The following is a 15,927-nucleotide window of genomic DNA, read 5'->3' as shown; positions in this document are numbered from 1 at the left end:
TGCTTCTGCTGAGCTGCACAAGCTGTCACCCAAAGCATCTCCCTTGGAAGGGTGACGGACAGGTAGCCCCCGGTTCCGAACTCTGACCCAGGTCCAAACGGCCACAGTGATACGCACACACTGCAGTCCCTTCCCAGCTGGTTTCAGAGTAAGCTTTTCTTCAGTACCAGACCTCGCAGACACAGGGAGAATGACAGATGGCCAAAATCCGGCACTCTGGGACTCTTTCTGAAGTCAGTGGCACGAGTGATAGCATGCAGAACAGTCACTTGAATTTAGTCTTTCAGCTCACGTGTGCCTTCTGTCCCGGACACAACCGGCGGCACCTGATTGTGAATATCACAGAATGGCGGGGTCGGAAGGGACCTCTGGAGATCACCCGGTCGATACGCTCAATGAGCGGCTGACCTCTCTTCCCTTTTGGGACCGAGCCGCTGAAGTTGCCTTCACCTCTCAGGGGTTCAGAGGTACTCCAGTACAGTACCAGCCCCTTCTGGCGAGATCCAGCTTTGGCCAAGAAGCTGTTCCCGCTGCCAAGGCTCAACAGCACACCTGCACTCCTGCGGGACACGCTGTCTAAAGATCACTTGATATTTGCCCTGCTGTGTCGCCCAGCGAGGTGCTTCAAAACGCCGTCGCTATCCCAGGTGCCTGAACAGCCTTCCTCTTGCTCACCCTCATGCAACAGATGGTTCAAATCGTCTGGCACATATGCACGGCATTCACACGGCAGAAGTGGCAGGCTGCTAACATCCCCTCCGCCGCGCTTTTGGAAGGGAGTCAGGAGCAGACACCAAACACCTGCAAATATTTGAGGCTGAAGTTTTCTTTTTTTTTTTTTTTTTCTTTTTTTTTTTTTTTGCATTTTTAAATAACTCTCCTCCTGCCAGGCTCTTGCAAAACAGCGTTTTCATGGTTAGTTTCATTTGCGTATGTTTTATTTATCTGAGATTAATAAGTAATGTACGTATATAAACTTAACTCTACAAAGGTGGGTAAACCCCAAATGTCAGACCTAAGACAGTATTAACAGAGAAACCACAAGACTGATATTTTTTTAGGGGTTAAAGACCTCCTTTTGCATACTACTCCCCTCCCCTTTCCTTTCAAGCCTCCTTTATATTAAGATGACAATGCGTATAACCGAAATACATTTCATTAGATGAAAAACTAAAATACTCGCCGAGGTGTGTGGTGGGAGAGTTCTGAACCAGGAACAGGGATTAATCACCCCTTTCCCAACCGACAGCCCAAGCAGACAGAGCGTCACCCCGACCACATCCGCTCAGGCAAAAACTCTTCCATCTCTCCCATTCCCTCCAAAACCAAGCCAGACATACAGTTTACTAAAAATGGGCTTTAGCATTCAAATTATTGTCCGAATTAGCACATAATTCTCAAATATGGGTAGCCTTTCAGACCGCAACAAAAGGAAGTATATTTCTTGTCGACACAACTGCCACGTTCAATGGTTTTAAGTATTTTGTGTTTTAATCTAAATTAAGAACTTTATGCTTCTGTCTTGGCTTCCTGAAAACTCACCCCATGATGAGTTCAGGTAGAACGCTCCCCAGGACAAGACAGGGGAATATTTAATGGAAAATGCTGCTGCTGCAATTCCAGCCAGTCCTGCTTGTAAGAATTGCCTGTACTTGTCTATTTTGCCAAGTATACATACCATACTAAAATTTTATCTAGCTTTTTTTATATATTTATATACGTGTATTTAAAAAAAAAAAAATTACATCCATGCCTACATCTCCCTTTCTTCAGTGGGAGAAATCACCAGCTGCTAATTTTCACTTGCTCAGGTACAGAATGGCACACACTGGCCATAACCCCACTGGAGTCCAACGCTGCCTTATTCAAAGAAATTAAAGCCAGGAACAACTACCGGATTTAGAGGTTCAGTTTTGACCATCCCTCTCAGAGGCTGCTCCTTCGCTCACAGGATCCGTGGAGCCATGCACGAGATATCTCCTTCCACATGGAAAGACACGTTCCTGCCCCGCAGAGAGCTTCACCGTACGGCATTATAGCGAAGACACCAAAGTGTCCTGACAAGTTACTTCAATTTTTTTAAAGCCTCAAACTAGACATTTCATTCATAGTAAGCGATAGTATTCATTAAAATAAACGTTTAACGGTCAGTTATTAGCAGAGTGGTCATACTTTAAACATTTCATTTGCTACCGATACAGTTTTGCATTAGCAAGCCTGGAAAACAATTACAAATTACACAATTCAATTTTCCAAATGGATTATTCCATAACTAGACAGAAAGACCATTTAAATTACTTCTGCTGTTTCAGGGCAAGATTAATACAATCGGATTAAAACTTAGATCCCCTCGAGGAATCGGTATATTCCCGTCAGCAGTATGCAATTAGTTGGTTTTGTATTGGAATATTAAGGATTCTTCTGGCACACTGCAAAGTCAAAAGTCACTTGGAGAAATGAGAACTTTTTCCTTCCTCCAATATTATTTTGTTAAAGCATATGGTAATTTGTGGTTGATTATTTACATTTACCAAGTGAAAACTAGACAGCTACCTGAAAGGCAGTTCTCTGCCTAGATTTTGTAGGCTGGATCCTAATTATTTTCTCTCCCTTGTGGGACCAAATGAATTAAGTGGGCAATTTGCTTTGTGTATGCAGATTTCCAGTTCGCTGGATGGAACAGATGACTGTTCTCTGATGACCTGTATTTTAGGACACTTTAACCTTTCCATGTTTAAAAAAAAATAGAACAAGATGAGAAAGTATTTAAAGGTCAATATTATAAAAACAAAACCAAAACAAACTTATTTCTTTTGTTGTTTTCGACTTTGAGTGGGGAGGATGTCAAAACTCAGCCCCTGGTGCAGGGCTGCAGAAGAGGACGTGTACATCACACATTCAAATGTGAACAAATCGGACCCCCTAATACGACAGAATCACACCAACACACCTCAGAAAAACCACCTGTGACCCTACAGTGCCTTCAGATGACTGAAGGAGAGACCTTGACCGCACAAAGGTGCCAAGGAGATGCTGTACCATCTCAGAGCACAGCAGCCCAGCTTCGGTGGCCGGTACCACCGTGGTACCGCGAGAACAAATGCTCTGGACAGACTCTTTCCACTAATAAAGCGAAGAAACATTTACACTTTAATTCATCACAGAAAAGAAGAAAAAAAAAAAGCAACAGAATGAAACAATTTAACGCTTCCGTGAAGGAGGAAGGTGCTATTGAAAAATTAGCTCCATTCATCGTTTTTCTTTTTCTACCCTTTACAGTTTTATGATGGATTAAACCTTTCGTGAGATTGATGGGGTGAGTGGGGGCTCCTCAGTTTTCCAGATTTGATGCTGCTTTCAACAGCATTCGAGAATCACTTCAGAACCCAGGCAGAAAGTAAACGACCACATTTCTGAAGCACTGGCAATCTGTAAGCGAGGTTTCCCCCTCACGGTATCATCCGTCAGGCCAAACTGCATTCGTCCTCAGATTCGTTAGCACAAGCTTTTGACACGGTGCCACCCGACACGTTAACAGGACTGGCCGGGCTTCTCATTTGTAGGATTAACTTTATTGTCAGAGGCAGCGAGAAGCAGCCTTCTGCCCAGGAGTGACAGGATTAGGACAGTCGCAGAAAAGCCTCTGCGCACCACCAGGCTGCTGTTCCTGCTGCTGCTCTCGCTGACCGAGCGAACATCAAGACAACAGCAATGACTATCCCACACCTCTGACCCGATGCCTCGAGTACCAAAGTCCCGTTAACGTTATACATCAAACCCAGGTGACAAGTAGTGTTAGCTGAAGACTCTGCCATATTAAATTTTTTATTTACGATCAGCTATGGTTTTTATCAGAACCAGTTCAAATATAGAGCAGTATAGAGCAGCAGTGACATGTTCTCCTTCTTCGACACCTCGTATTTAATACTGCTCGAAGCTGCATCATTCACCACCTTAGAATTTCACACATGCACAAAGCTTATTTAGAAAAAGAAACTAATTTTTATCCACCTGTGCTCTTTGTAAGTTAACACAATCTAGCCAGAAAATGCTATTGCATATTCATTAGCTTCCTTTCAGTAAAGTTTGTTAAAAATAAACAGGACCCGTCAACTTGTACAGCTGACGACTCTAGAACTAGAGGACCACCTCATTTACCATCACAGTGGAAAAATGGGGACACTGAAGAGCCCCACTGCCAAACAGCAACGCTGCCTAAGTGACAACCCACTGTCCTGGGCAATCACGCTTAAACTAACTCCTGGTTAGCACTGCTTCGTTTACAGCGTGGCACAGAGGAGGGATAAACGTGGAGAACAAAGGCTGACGGCAATGTTCTCAGCGTGGCTCCCACAAATGGAGCGAGAAGGCTCCCCGGCTGTCCCGCCCGCCTGCGCCCCGACGTAGAAAGCTCTCCCAGTGTCCAGGCTTGTGCAGTGCTGGGAAGAGAGATTGTCCTGGTTTGAGGTAAAACAGAACCAATTTTGTTCAGTAACGTGGCTTCTTCGCGGGGCCTCTTCTAACTACTGAAATTAACCGCATATTGTGCGGAGAGCGTTCGCTCTCTCAGAGCGATCAGACCAACGCTCACAGCCGATGCCCGGGCGTGGGATGCAGAGGGGCTCTGCTTATACTCATTGCTCCAACCCCCACGGCCAACCGACTCTGTTATGTGCCCCGTTGGAGGGTCGGAAGCGGAAAAGCATAGTGGGGTCCCACCTGCGGGGAGGAGCGGACAGGACAGGTGACCCAAAACTGACCAACAGCGTATTCCATCCCATCTGCCTCATGCTCAGTATAAAAGCTGAGGGATCAAAGGGTCACGGGCTCTTCCTTCAATGGCCGATGTCTGAGGAGGACTCTGTTCGTCTGCCTGTGATCCCAATCCAGATCCGGAATCCAGTTCCGTCACTGAGTCCAGCCTGGGACTGCCCCAGTGCCAGCCGGTGACGTGATTGTCATCTCGGGAGCTTGATATGGTTTTGTATATATATTTCATTAATAATAAAATAAAAAGAAATAACATTTCATTGAAGTAGTTTAGTTCCTTCTAAACTCATAAGTCTCTTTTTCCTCCTCTGCCTCTCTCTTTGAAGAGGGGTAGAGGGGAGCATCTGTCGGTCCCATCTGGGGTCCCTCAGGCCCCCAGTGGAGGATTTGGCCTAAACCACGACAGAGATCTCTCCATTTTACACAGGAGCACTGCAGGCCCTCTGGCTGAAACCTGCATCCCATAATCTGGGGCTACGCTCCTGGGACCCGAAGCAGACAGACGTTGAGGGGAAGGGCTCAGAGCACCGGAGCTGGCAGTGCAGCTCAGCAGGTCCAAGGCAGCAAAAAACCCCAGAGAAGCTCAGACTGATCTCAGGTATACTCAGTGTAAGACTCCGACCCCCAGGGCAGCACCCTCCAGTTCCTGGAAAGGAGAGTTAGGATGCGACCTACCCGTTCCCTCCAGCTGGAAGCAGTGCTTTCGGCAGCGCACACTACATTCAAGCGACCTGCGTTCAAGCTTGGTTTACTCTTCCAAAAGTGAATGATTGTGGAGTTTGACCACTGTTTATTCCTGTCAAATAAGCTACCAGAAAAATCCAGATACTAAATTTACAGAAGAAGCAATAGTTTAACATTAAGTAACTGTTAATTATAGACTAAGCCTGGCTTAAAGCGGAAAAACCCCTCAAAGCTAGCGGGACGTTCTACGGCGCTTTAGTCTGCAGAGCCAGGTGTAGGAACCTGCTGTTAGGTTACGTACGTGGCAAGTAAGTGCTAACCTACAGATTTTCCCGAAAGAAGAGAAAAAATCCAGCCTCATTTAGATTCCCCGTGGATTTCACACCCATTACTTAATCTGAACTTCAAGTCAGTGTGTGCTGCTGATATATATTCCATTAATGCAATGGGAGAAATACAGATTTGCATCAATAATTGACAGAGTCATTCTAATACAAACACAACATTTCACATAAAGCTGGAAATTGTCTTATACACACTGTGCAACCCTTACACACATCAAATGAAAAAAAATGCACTTCTCATCACTTTTGAAAGTTGCTTAACATAAATTTCAATGAACTATTTCTGGGCATGACTTACTACAAATGGCCACAGGTTTTATGACCAAGGAGTTACAAATTACATGGCGTGTAGACAGACAAGTCTGAATTCAGATTCAGTATTCCCTCAAGATTTCCTCCTAAATATATGTCAGAGTGAGTAAGTGCAGATCAGCCTCAAGCTCAGCTGTGCTCGCCAACTCCCAGCAATTTATGCACATAATTCCTAATCTTCTCATATATTAAGCTTTTGCCAACAATGATTATAAATTAAAGAGTTTCTTATTTTCATCTCCATGCCCAGGAGAATTACACATGTAAATTCTCAGATGAATATGAAATGCGCATATAACTCCAGAGAAGTGATTAGAGGGAAAAACTTCATTCTTTTAATACCGGTGAATTTATCAAAGGTTTTCACATCACCATTGCACAAAAAATTTGCATGTTGCCCTTCTGTAGCTGTCTACTGTCTCCCATAGGTGCAAAATCCTAGCGAAATGGCAACCTCTAAGTACTCAGCTTTTTGAATTCACATGTCACCTTGGATGTTTGCTACTGTAATTATGAAGAGTAGTAGTCATTGCAAAGTATTTCAGCTCTGATTTTAAAGGGCTGAGGAGAACAAAGGAGATCTTCTCTAAAAATAAAGTCATTTTCCATTAGCTTAGCAAGATGTTTGCTACAAAGCAGAAAATGGAACACTCACTCTGCCTCTACTTTACTGAATGAAGAAACATACAAGTGGCGTCGGGACCTCGATAACAAAAAAAAGTTCCAGTTTTCAGGTCAATTAATACATGACAACTTCAGACTTCATTCTTGATTGTTTGTAGAAGCAAGTTTGAGAAACAACCATATTACCAAGTCTTACCTTGTGATAGCACCTAAAGTAAGCAGCTCGTTCATCTGAGAATTTCTCCAGCCTCTTTGGCCCTTTGCTTGAAGCTTTTTTGAATACTAACCAGCATCTCTGGTAAATCTAGAAACACAAGAGAATAAACTTGGCATCTGCAATGACTTGAATATCACTAATATTTGCACAGAACTTAAACTCATAAATCAGTTGTTGCTCTGGAGCTACAATTAACGGCTCTCTGTAGATTAGACAAAAAATAAAAATCAAGTTAATGGATAGTTACAGCCTATTTCTTTTGAATTATGATACAATCAGGAATTCTTACGAAGACAGTGCATGCGTGCATGAAAGGTGCTAGGAAGAAGGAGCTGTACTTAGGCTTGCAAATGTAGGGCTTTCTAGGAAACAGCTTTTTTAAAATAAAATTACACACTTTTCCATGTGGATTTGTTACTGGTTCCAGTCTTGCATGCTTAAGACAGACATGAAGAAACCTTGAGCAAACAGGTAGGAATGGAACTTCTGTCACACAAGTAAGAGATAAAACTGTGAGTCTATACCCTCCGCATAAGGGTAAATGAGGATACATAAGGGAGAAGGAACTGAATTACTGGGTAATGGAAAGGCAGATCATTGAACAGTAGAACCCAGGACCACTCTGACAAGTGGCGTTTTGCTTTCAAGGTCCAGATGAATTTAAATTCAAGTCACTTGGAGCAGACACTGTCTTTGCAGAGTGGTTGAAAGAAATACCTTTCCATCTGCAGCATTAAGCCACTTCATCTCCCAAACTTCTGCCCCCATTTCTTGCAATCTTCCCACCTGTTCTTTAACTGTGGTGCACTTTCTACCATCCTCTTACACTCAAAACCATAGCTCTCAGCTTAGATAACATACCGGCTGTATAGAAGGAAAGAATTATAAGCCTTGCCAACTGTTCACAGCCCACATTTAATCAGTTATTCCAAAGTAACACCTGGTAAGTTAGAAATAAAACAAACCCGCCACCAAAATAAGTGTGATTTCAAAGAAGAAAATCTGATCAGCCATTATCAAGTAGTTCACAGCTCTGGCAGAGCTCCAGCGCAGCACAAATTCACTGGAGTGATGAGACCCAGCGAACCATCTCACTGCCTCCAGCTAAGCCCGCACCCAACAGGTAACCAGCAGGCAGGGTACCTCCATCCTTTGAACCCTTGATGGGTTTCTAAACAGTGTATTCAGCACAAAACAATTACATCCGTGAAAAGTAGCTATAACTTTATTTCTCTGCCCAAAAATGACTGTCAGTTGACTAGCTGTGTTTCTTTCACCAGCTTTTAGCTATTTCTGTAGAGATGTTCAGGGAATCACATTATTCCCCCCGGCTTTATTATTCCGCCTCGCACGTGGGCACTCGTCCCCCGGCCCACTTGGCTGCAGAAGCATTTAGCATATGGTCAGGCTGCTCTGACGCCAGGCACTGGCTGAACCCATCAACATTTTCTTCCAATTTTCCAGCTTATTGGCCACTCAACCTGCTCTGTTTCATGAAAGAGTTTGAATTGAATTGGTCAAGAATGACTACGCACTGACCAAAATGAGGGCTTGCCACCAAAAAAGCAATTTAGATATGCACCCACTTATACTGGAAGAGACTTTCTACATTTGCCTTCTGAGAATCTTGTTTGCTGGGCCCAGATAACCACATGACACCTGACAAGAACAACTCTCCAAAATCCCACCCTAAAGAGATTGTCAAAAGTTTGAGTATTCAGTCCTTTTGCTTTTCAAAAACCTATCCTTTAGTAATGCATTTGCCATTGTACAACACACATGGGGACAACAATTACAACATGATGATGTCCTACGCAGACCATTTGCACTCAGAACCACCTCTGGGTCAGCAAGCATCTCAAAGCTGTAGCGGCAACAGTGAGCTCCGCAGCACACAGAACCAGGGGCAGAACAGGAGAATAATAATTTAATTCAGATAAGGCAATAAAGTTTTGCTCTGCCTCCAGCGGGGCATAGATCCAGGACGGTTATTGCTCTTCCTTCCTTCTCGCCACTAGGAGAATAAGTACTATTGACAGTCAATTCCAGTCAAGCATGGTAGATGATAAATTGGTGCTACTGGAATGTATTACTGTAGTTCAACAATGACTAATCCAAAACTAATTCTTGGATTTAGATCAGAATCAGGGCACAGCTGGGGAAAAAAAAAAAAAAAAAAAAGAAAAAAAAAACCAAACCCCAAACCTGTTACATGTAGGTACCTCCAAGGATGCAAAAGCCTACAATATAAATACTGGTCTTTGAGTTTTGGTTCTGCTCCCATATTACAATAATTCTTAAACAAAAGAGCCCCAGGGTTGGAATACGTTATGACAGTGCCTCAGGACAACATCATCATGACCCAAGTAGCTACACCTATAAAGAACAAATGGCATTCACGATGATAACTTGAGCAAAGTGGAGGAAAGTCAGGTCATGAAGGTCCCTCCCCTGAACTTCCTCCTCCTTCTGTAGGAACTAGCCAGCTCCCTCCTCTTACAGAATCTCTAGGCAGAGAGATTCTACTGCAATAGTAGTTTAAAGAATAAAGTATTTTCTTTTGACTAAGAGACAATGAGCAAGTTTTTGCCTGAATATGCAGTTCAAAATCCCCTTAGTGTTACTGATCTGATGGTTAACTCCTCTCTGCTGAGCTTATATAAACAAACTCAAAAAGAAGATACATCCCCTCACTTGAGACCTATTTAGCACCTTCAAAAATGAGATAATGGAGCCATCAAGAACGGGTGCTATTATCAGTTACACTTCTATGCTCCCACCACACATTATCTCACAGGTTAACATCCAGCACCACCTTAACTGAGCATAAACCCTTATATGCTAAACCTCTAGCAATAAGCAATAAAAAAAAAAGGGGGTTGGACTAGACCATCTTTAAAGGTCCCTTCCAACCCAAACCATTCTACGATTCTACAAATAAGCAGTTTGGCAGCATCTGCCCAGGAGTGCTGAAAGCCTTTCAAGGCACAGGAGAGATGACATGCCCAAGACAGAGAGCGAATCACGGACCCTGTTATGAGCTACAACACAGGGCAAGTAATTCGGTCTTTGATGCCATCATGCTCTAGTACGTGTCTGAGATGAGTCAGTATTTCTTCAAGTTGAAGACAGCACGTGAACCGTTTACATTGTTACAGCCGTTTTGACAGCAGCAACAAGAACCAGCCCCAAATGCTCTTAGGTGCCTCTTCCGTCATGAATGCTATCCCTCAGATGAACATTTTCGCTACTACTCCATGAATAGGAATTAGTTGAAAGTACTGCTGTAATTACTTCCACTCCAAACACTTGGGCTGACAGTGATTAGATAATCCAAACAGCAAATCAGGATCTGATGTGCTGAGAGAGAACAGTAATAGCTGTCATTTGCATAACACCGAAAACTTACCGAGCTCTCCCTGTGCGATCTCCCGAGAAAGCCTCGCTCAAAATTTAATTTGAGTATCAAAAATTAGCATCTACTTCCTATGGTCTCTCCTGAAAATTTCAGCTTCTAGCAGCCCATCCAGCAGGTAACAATGTAAAACGCGAGGGAGATAATACAACTGTTTATGAAGTGGATCATCCAAAACCCAGACAGGTGACCCAATGTGCATGTCCAAGGTCAAGTCAAAACATTTCTATTTTTGGCTGTAAAGATCAGCTGATATAAATCATTACCACAACTGAAGTCAAAGGAGGAGTGACTTCAAAGGAATGACGCAAGCTGAGTATTTGGATTCCTGCTGGCAGTGCTGTGCCTTAGGAACCAGGCAGGATTGCTCAGCCATCCCCACGCTCCTTCTGATGCTGGAAATACACTGTGAAGCAAAGGAGCTATTAATCTCAGCTGGACCTGGTCAGCATCTGGCTGAGTAAAGTGGAAAAACGTCTTTTGACTTTCCCGGGTTTCACGGTTTGGTTGTGCTTTGAGAACAGCCTCATGCAGCGAGGGAAACCGAAACCGGCGGCTTGCTGTCCTATGTGACGGCCCAACCCCCTGGGGACGGGGAGGGAGACCCGTCAGTCCTCAGCGCCTCCCAACTGATCAGAAAAGCAAGATAACGAAGAGCTAGATTTTTGAGTGCCCAAAATGTCATTCTTTACACACGAAGCACAAACTATTCCCCACAAGAAACAAATATTTGAATTTAGAAACTGAAACCTGCATTTCAGCCCAAAGCAAGTTTACCCCACCCCTCAGCGCTTTTGCTCACCAACTGATCTAAAAAAGCATCTGGAAATAGCCAAATATTTAGAAATTGGAGGGGGGGGGCAATTTTTCTTATCTCGGGGCAGGGAGTTTAAAACTGGCTGGCTTTCGAACTGAAGACATGTACTTCCACTGCAGTACGGCAAAGCAAGCTCAGTCTACTGCAGGACTGAACAATCCCACCCCATATTTGTTTGCTGTTTAAGAGGGATATAGCAGTCAGAGACAGCAGCACAAAGTCTCCTGTGGCAAATTTCTCCTTCGCGAACAAATGAAGCTTCAGGGAAAGCTGCCCTATTTTATTCCCGCATTGTGTTTTTCTGCTCTCTGCCCTAAAACAAAGAATTCCAATGAGCTGCATTTACAGGGACGCTGACCTCGCTGTCAAATAAACACAAACTTTGCTTTTTTGAAAGCAGTAGCTGAAAGTACCATCGTGTATCTTGGGATGACTACCAGCAATCCTGGGCTATTGCCAGGAACGTGCCATTTGTGACTCCGATAACCTCTAGAAACAGATAATCTAGTAAAGGCACAGCACAACAGCGTGAGAAATTTCTCACAGGATGTTCTAAACTTTTTTTTTTTTTGTAGGAAGAAAACTGCTGCCGCTTTATCCAAGACTGCTAGATGGCTCACCCGCTGCAGTACCTCAGCTGCACATGGAAAATTGTTTGAGTGCTTTTGCTGAGCTTTGCCAGGGAGTCTCCAGTGGACTGGAGGTCCGGGTACAAGGGCCCCTCCAACAGGGAGCTGCGCAGGCAGGAAATTAGCCAGCTAGTGTGACGTGTTTGGATATTAATTCCTGTATTTAAAAATAAAAAAAAACGCATTAATATGTCACTGCTGATTCAAAAAGCGATAGCAAACCCTGACATGGAATTCCCAGCCAGAAGGAAATTGGTGAGGAGACTGGATCTAAAATTTTGCTTTGCAGCTAGAAAAATTAAATACTGCCAAAGAGAGACTGCAGCACGTTTATTTAATTATATTCACTCCTCAGACACGTCTGAGGCAGTAGAACTCCATTATAAAGCTGTTTCCTTATGAAAAAGCAGAGGAATGCTTTCTAGTAAAGAGGTGTAGATATCAGCAAGCAAGAGAACGCCTTACGTATCGTGTTGAATGGGACTGCGTGGTTGTAGCGAAGAGCCCACGATCTTTCCATGACTTCAAAAAATGCAAGTACTTAATTTGAATGTATTTCTTCCGTATGGTTATGTCTTGCCTCTTTTCCAACCCAGCTTTGTCCCTTGCCCACTTCATCCCCATATTGGCAGCTGCGTTCAGCTTTATTTCACTCCGAAAAAACACAATGTAATTACAAAACAATTACGAGTAGATGGATTACTAGAAAGAATGTCATAGCTGTAAACATATTTAACTAGTACTGAAATGTGTTTAGCATGACTTAAATGGTGCATAGAAACATACACTGGTTCACCGGCTTTGTAAAATAAGCAGCAAAGTTGTCCACACGTTGCCTGTAAATGTATCGCTGCGCTTGGCAACAAGACAATTGCACTTTCCCAGAATACCCATTTAATGCGAGCGTGTTATGAGTAAGCGATATTGCATTATTCATTGTGATCAGGTTATAATGACTACATAAATCAAAGTTGGTTTACATCAAGCTATCATCTTCTCTGGGGGACTAAAGAAAATGATCTAGATTTCTCCTTCCCCTGAGAAACACATTTGTGGAGACATAAACCTCACTCCTTCCTCTCATTGAGTACATATCCTCAGAAACAGTATTTTACACCAAGAAGTCATCCATAGCTGCTAATAGGGAATGAAGCTGTAATCTTGTCTCTGTGCCTGTTCAGAATGCACAATATTGCTCAGTATTGCAAAGTTTTTTCACCCAGTTACAAAATCCAGCTCTGGCACTGGCCAGAACTTGCTATAAAACCAGTGCATGAAAAAATGCTTGGCAGATCTTTTTGAATCTATACACCTTCTTTTATTCTTACACTTATTAATGCAAGTCACAACAGACGCCTACTGCTCTAAAATATGAGGCATTTTAATCAGTCTTTCCTCTTCAAAAACCTCTTCCTTTCTACCCCTTCCCTCCCAACCAGAATTGCATCAACCAGAAGTGGGATTTCTGTAAGGGTTCAGGCTCAGAACCCAAAGCCCTTCCTCCAGCCTTAGTTTAAAACACCGAACAGCTGGATTTGAGCCGACAGATGCATTCCCACTTGGCACACTAATTAGAAAGCAACTTCGTTCTAAATCTTGGGGTTGGTTTTTTTTTTTGGTCCTTCACGATTACGTGGGATTCATTCCACAGGCAAGATTTACCTACTGCCAAAACACCCTCAGCAACTGGAAGTCGGCGTGCTGGGATCTAGGGTACACCGTCCGAGCCACGGTGGGGTGGCGAGGAGCATAACCTTAGCACAGACAGTAGAAGGGCTCACCCAAGATTACCTAACAGCCAGTTACGAAGCCTTGCTTTTATTTTGTGCCTATACTACGCCCTGTCACAATGGCCGTTGACAGGGAAACACGAGCAGCATTTTACAGGTTTTGCCTGTAACTGGTGTGTATTAGTCACTGGTTCAGACAAAGGGGGGAAAAAAAATGCTCAACAAAAATGCTGCTGCTGCTGGCACAGGTCACCTCTGGCAGACTTCGAGGTGGAATGGGCTCACTGAAAGACACGAAGGGATTTGCTGATACGTTCCAACCTGGTAGAAGATTTATTTTTTTTTTTTTTTTAATTTTTAAAGGGATACCCAGGAGCTTATGAGTGCCCTTTACAGTGAATCACTGCAACTGTCAATGAAGTAGTTTAGAAGCTATGTATTCCTTCAAATCGTTGATGCCCTCAGCAGCTGGGGGTCTAGCGTTCAGAGACATCTTAATTACAGATCCTGACCAGGTGATGAAGCACATTACCAGTGAAAGCTCTCTGACATACAATCTTTTGCGGGCTTTGGAAGGTTGCTATGGTTCAGTCCAGACAGGGCAGAGGAGCCACAAGACTTGGGGTGACACCTAAAACAGCATTCTGGACCTCGAAAGGAAGAAAAAGGGCTCCAGGGCACCCAGGAGGTTGGCACCTGGAACAGAACAGGGATAGCTGCTAATGCAAAATGTCATTAAGAAGACAGGGCTAGGATTTAGGACTTGTTTATCCCACATAAGTTTCGTAACTGTTGTGCAAAGGAGTCATTTCTTTCCCGTCCCTACTCAGCGCACGGTGCCTTGAATTGGCCTTGGCAGGTGCTGCTTACATGCAACTCACAGGAGACTTGTTGATAAACTAATGGGTAAATAAATTACATTGCGTAATAAACTGCGCATGAGATGCAAGGGATAAGCAGTCATGCTGTTTGATGTGATGGAGGGCAATATAGAACTTGCCTCCATTTTTTAGTTTCTCTAGTGACCATCTAGAATTTCAGGATTTCAGACATTAAAAGCAAGACTTCAACTTCCAGACTGTTCTCCCTGCAAAAATGATGAGTTGGTTGCGGTACCATTAGAAAGAGAGAATTACCTGAAATATCCTTTCACTTTCAGGCCCTTCTTTATGGACTTATAGCTTTTCAAGTATAGGGATTGTTGTGGGTTTGTTTTTTTTTTTTTTTTTTTTTTAAGTCATAGATTATAAAAAAGGTTATTATTCTGGGCTGTGTAAGGCCATTAGACGAGAGTGCCTCCAAGTGCCAAAAAGCATTTACAGCAGAAACCCTCTCTTGCTAGTGACGGTTTAAAAAAAAAAAAAAGTCAGACTGGAGCTAAGTGTCTGATTTGGTTCCTTGAACATCTGCTAAGCTTCAGATATGGGCGCAGTTAATTCTAGGCATGAAACTGGAGAGGAGAAAAATCAGCCTAGGACTCTAACTACTGAAGGGGGAAAAAAAAATAGTAAAGGGTTTAATGCAGACTGAAAACGGACTCTGTGCAGCCGGCTCACGCTGGCCGAGCTCTGCAGAGCGCGGTGGGATGTGCTGTCCTGCTGGGTCAGGCCATTAGCGCGGTCTCCAGCAAATTAACACAGTTTAGTACTGTGTCAGAATTAGGTAACTGCTGAATAACTTGAAATGACTGTGATGAATTATGGTTTGGAATTATTCTTTTTTGTCACTAAGTATCTGACTTGGTTACTTTAATTACATGGGCTATAGGGGGAAAATGGCATTGATACAGCTCATTAAAAGTTCATGGAGCTCGCTAATTAGTACATCAGATGCAAAGAGGCAGCAGAGCACACATGTGCTAACCCGTGGTAAGAGCCGCCCACAGCTCTAACAAGAACACAAGCTCACCTGCTAAAGCCGTGGTAGGGGGATGCTCTCCTCAACCCAGCTGTCGGAAGGGACTCATTCCACAGCTGGAGATGAACCATACCTGCTCACAAACTCCCAGCGACCGGCCTTGTTTCAGCCCCCCAGAGCATACGACCACTTGTCAGATTTGTATTTCAGAGTTGGACTCGCAATTTTAAGACTACACATGATGAGACACAGAAAGGGCAGAGAGCGCACGTGAATTTGGCCTTTATCTCAGCAAATTCTTCAGCAGCAAGCTGCCAGCATCCAAAGCCAGACATGGGAAAAGAGCTGTAGTTTCTCGGTCTTCAGTGTACGACTCGAATGGTTCAGCTGTACCTGTTGCCACTTGCCCACCTGTTAAATGCAGCTAATGATGCTTGGCTACGGGCTGCTTGGAGAGCCAAGGATGACAAATGCCCTGCAAGCCCGTAACCAACAGATGGGTATAACTGCACACTTCTGGCCTGCTGT

At 43.7% G+C, this 15,927-nt stretch overlaps 1 protein-coding gene across 4 annotated transcripts in view; it reads right to left on the bottom strand.

Annotated features, from left to right (window-relative positions):
- The window catches only part of DOK5 (docking protein 5), a 45,942-nt gene that overhangs the window by 18,167 nt on the left and 11,848 nt on the right, over positions 1-15,927 (bottom strand). For all 4 annotated transcript variants that reach the window (XM_082491021.1, XM_082491023.1, XM_082491022.1 and 1 more), the window contains exon 2: positions 6,931-7,038. In XM_082491021.1, the coding sequence (XP_082347147.1) occupies positions 6,931-7,038 (108 nt within the window). The remainder of the gene's footprint in view (positions 1-6,930; positions 7,039-15,927) is intronic.

Source organism: Vanellus vanellus, assembly GCF_965231255.1.
Source record: "Vanellus vanellus genome assembly, chromosome: 15".
NCBI classification, from domain to species: Eukaryota; Metazoa; Chordata; class Aves; order Charadriiformes; family Charadriidae; genus Vanellus; species Vanellus vanellus.
The sequence above is the reverse complement of the archived record's forward strand: the minus strand, read 5'-3'. Positions and strand labels throughout refer to the sequence as shown.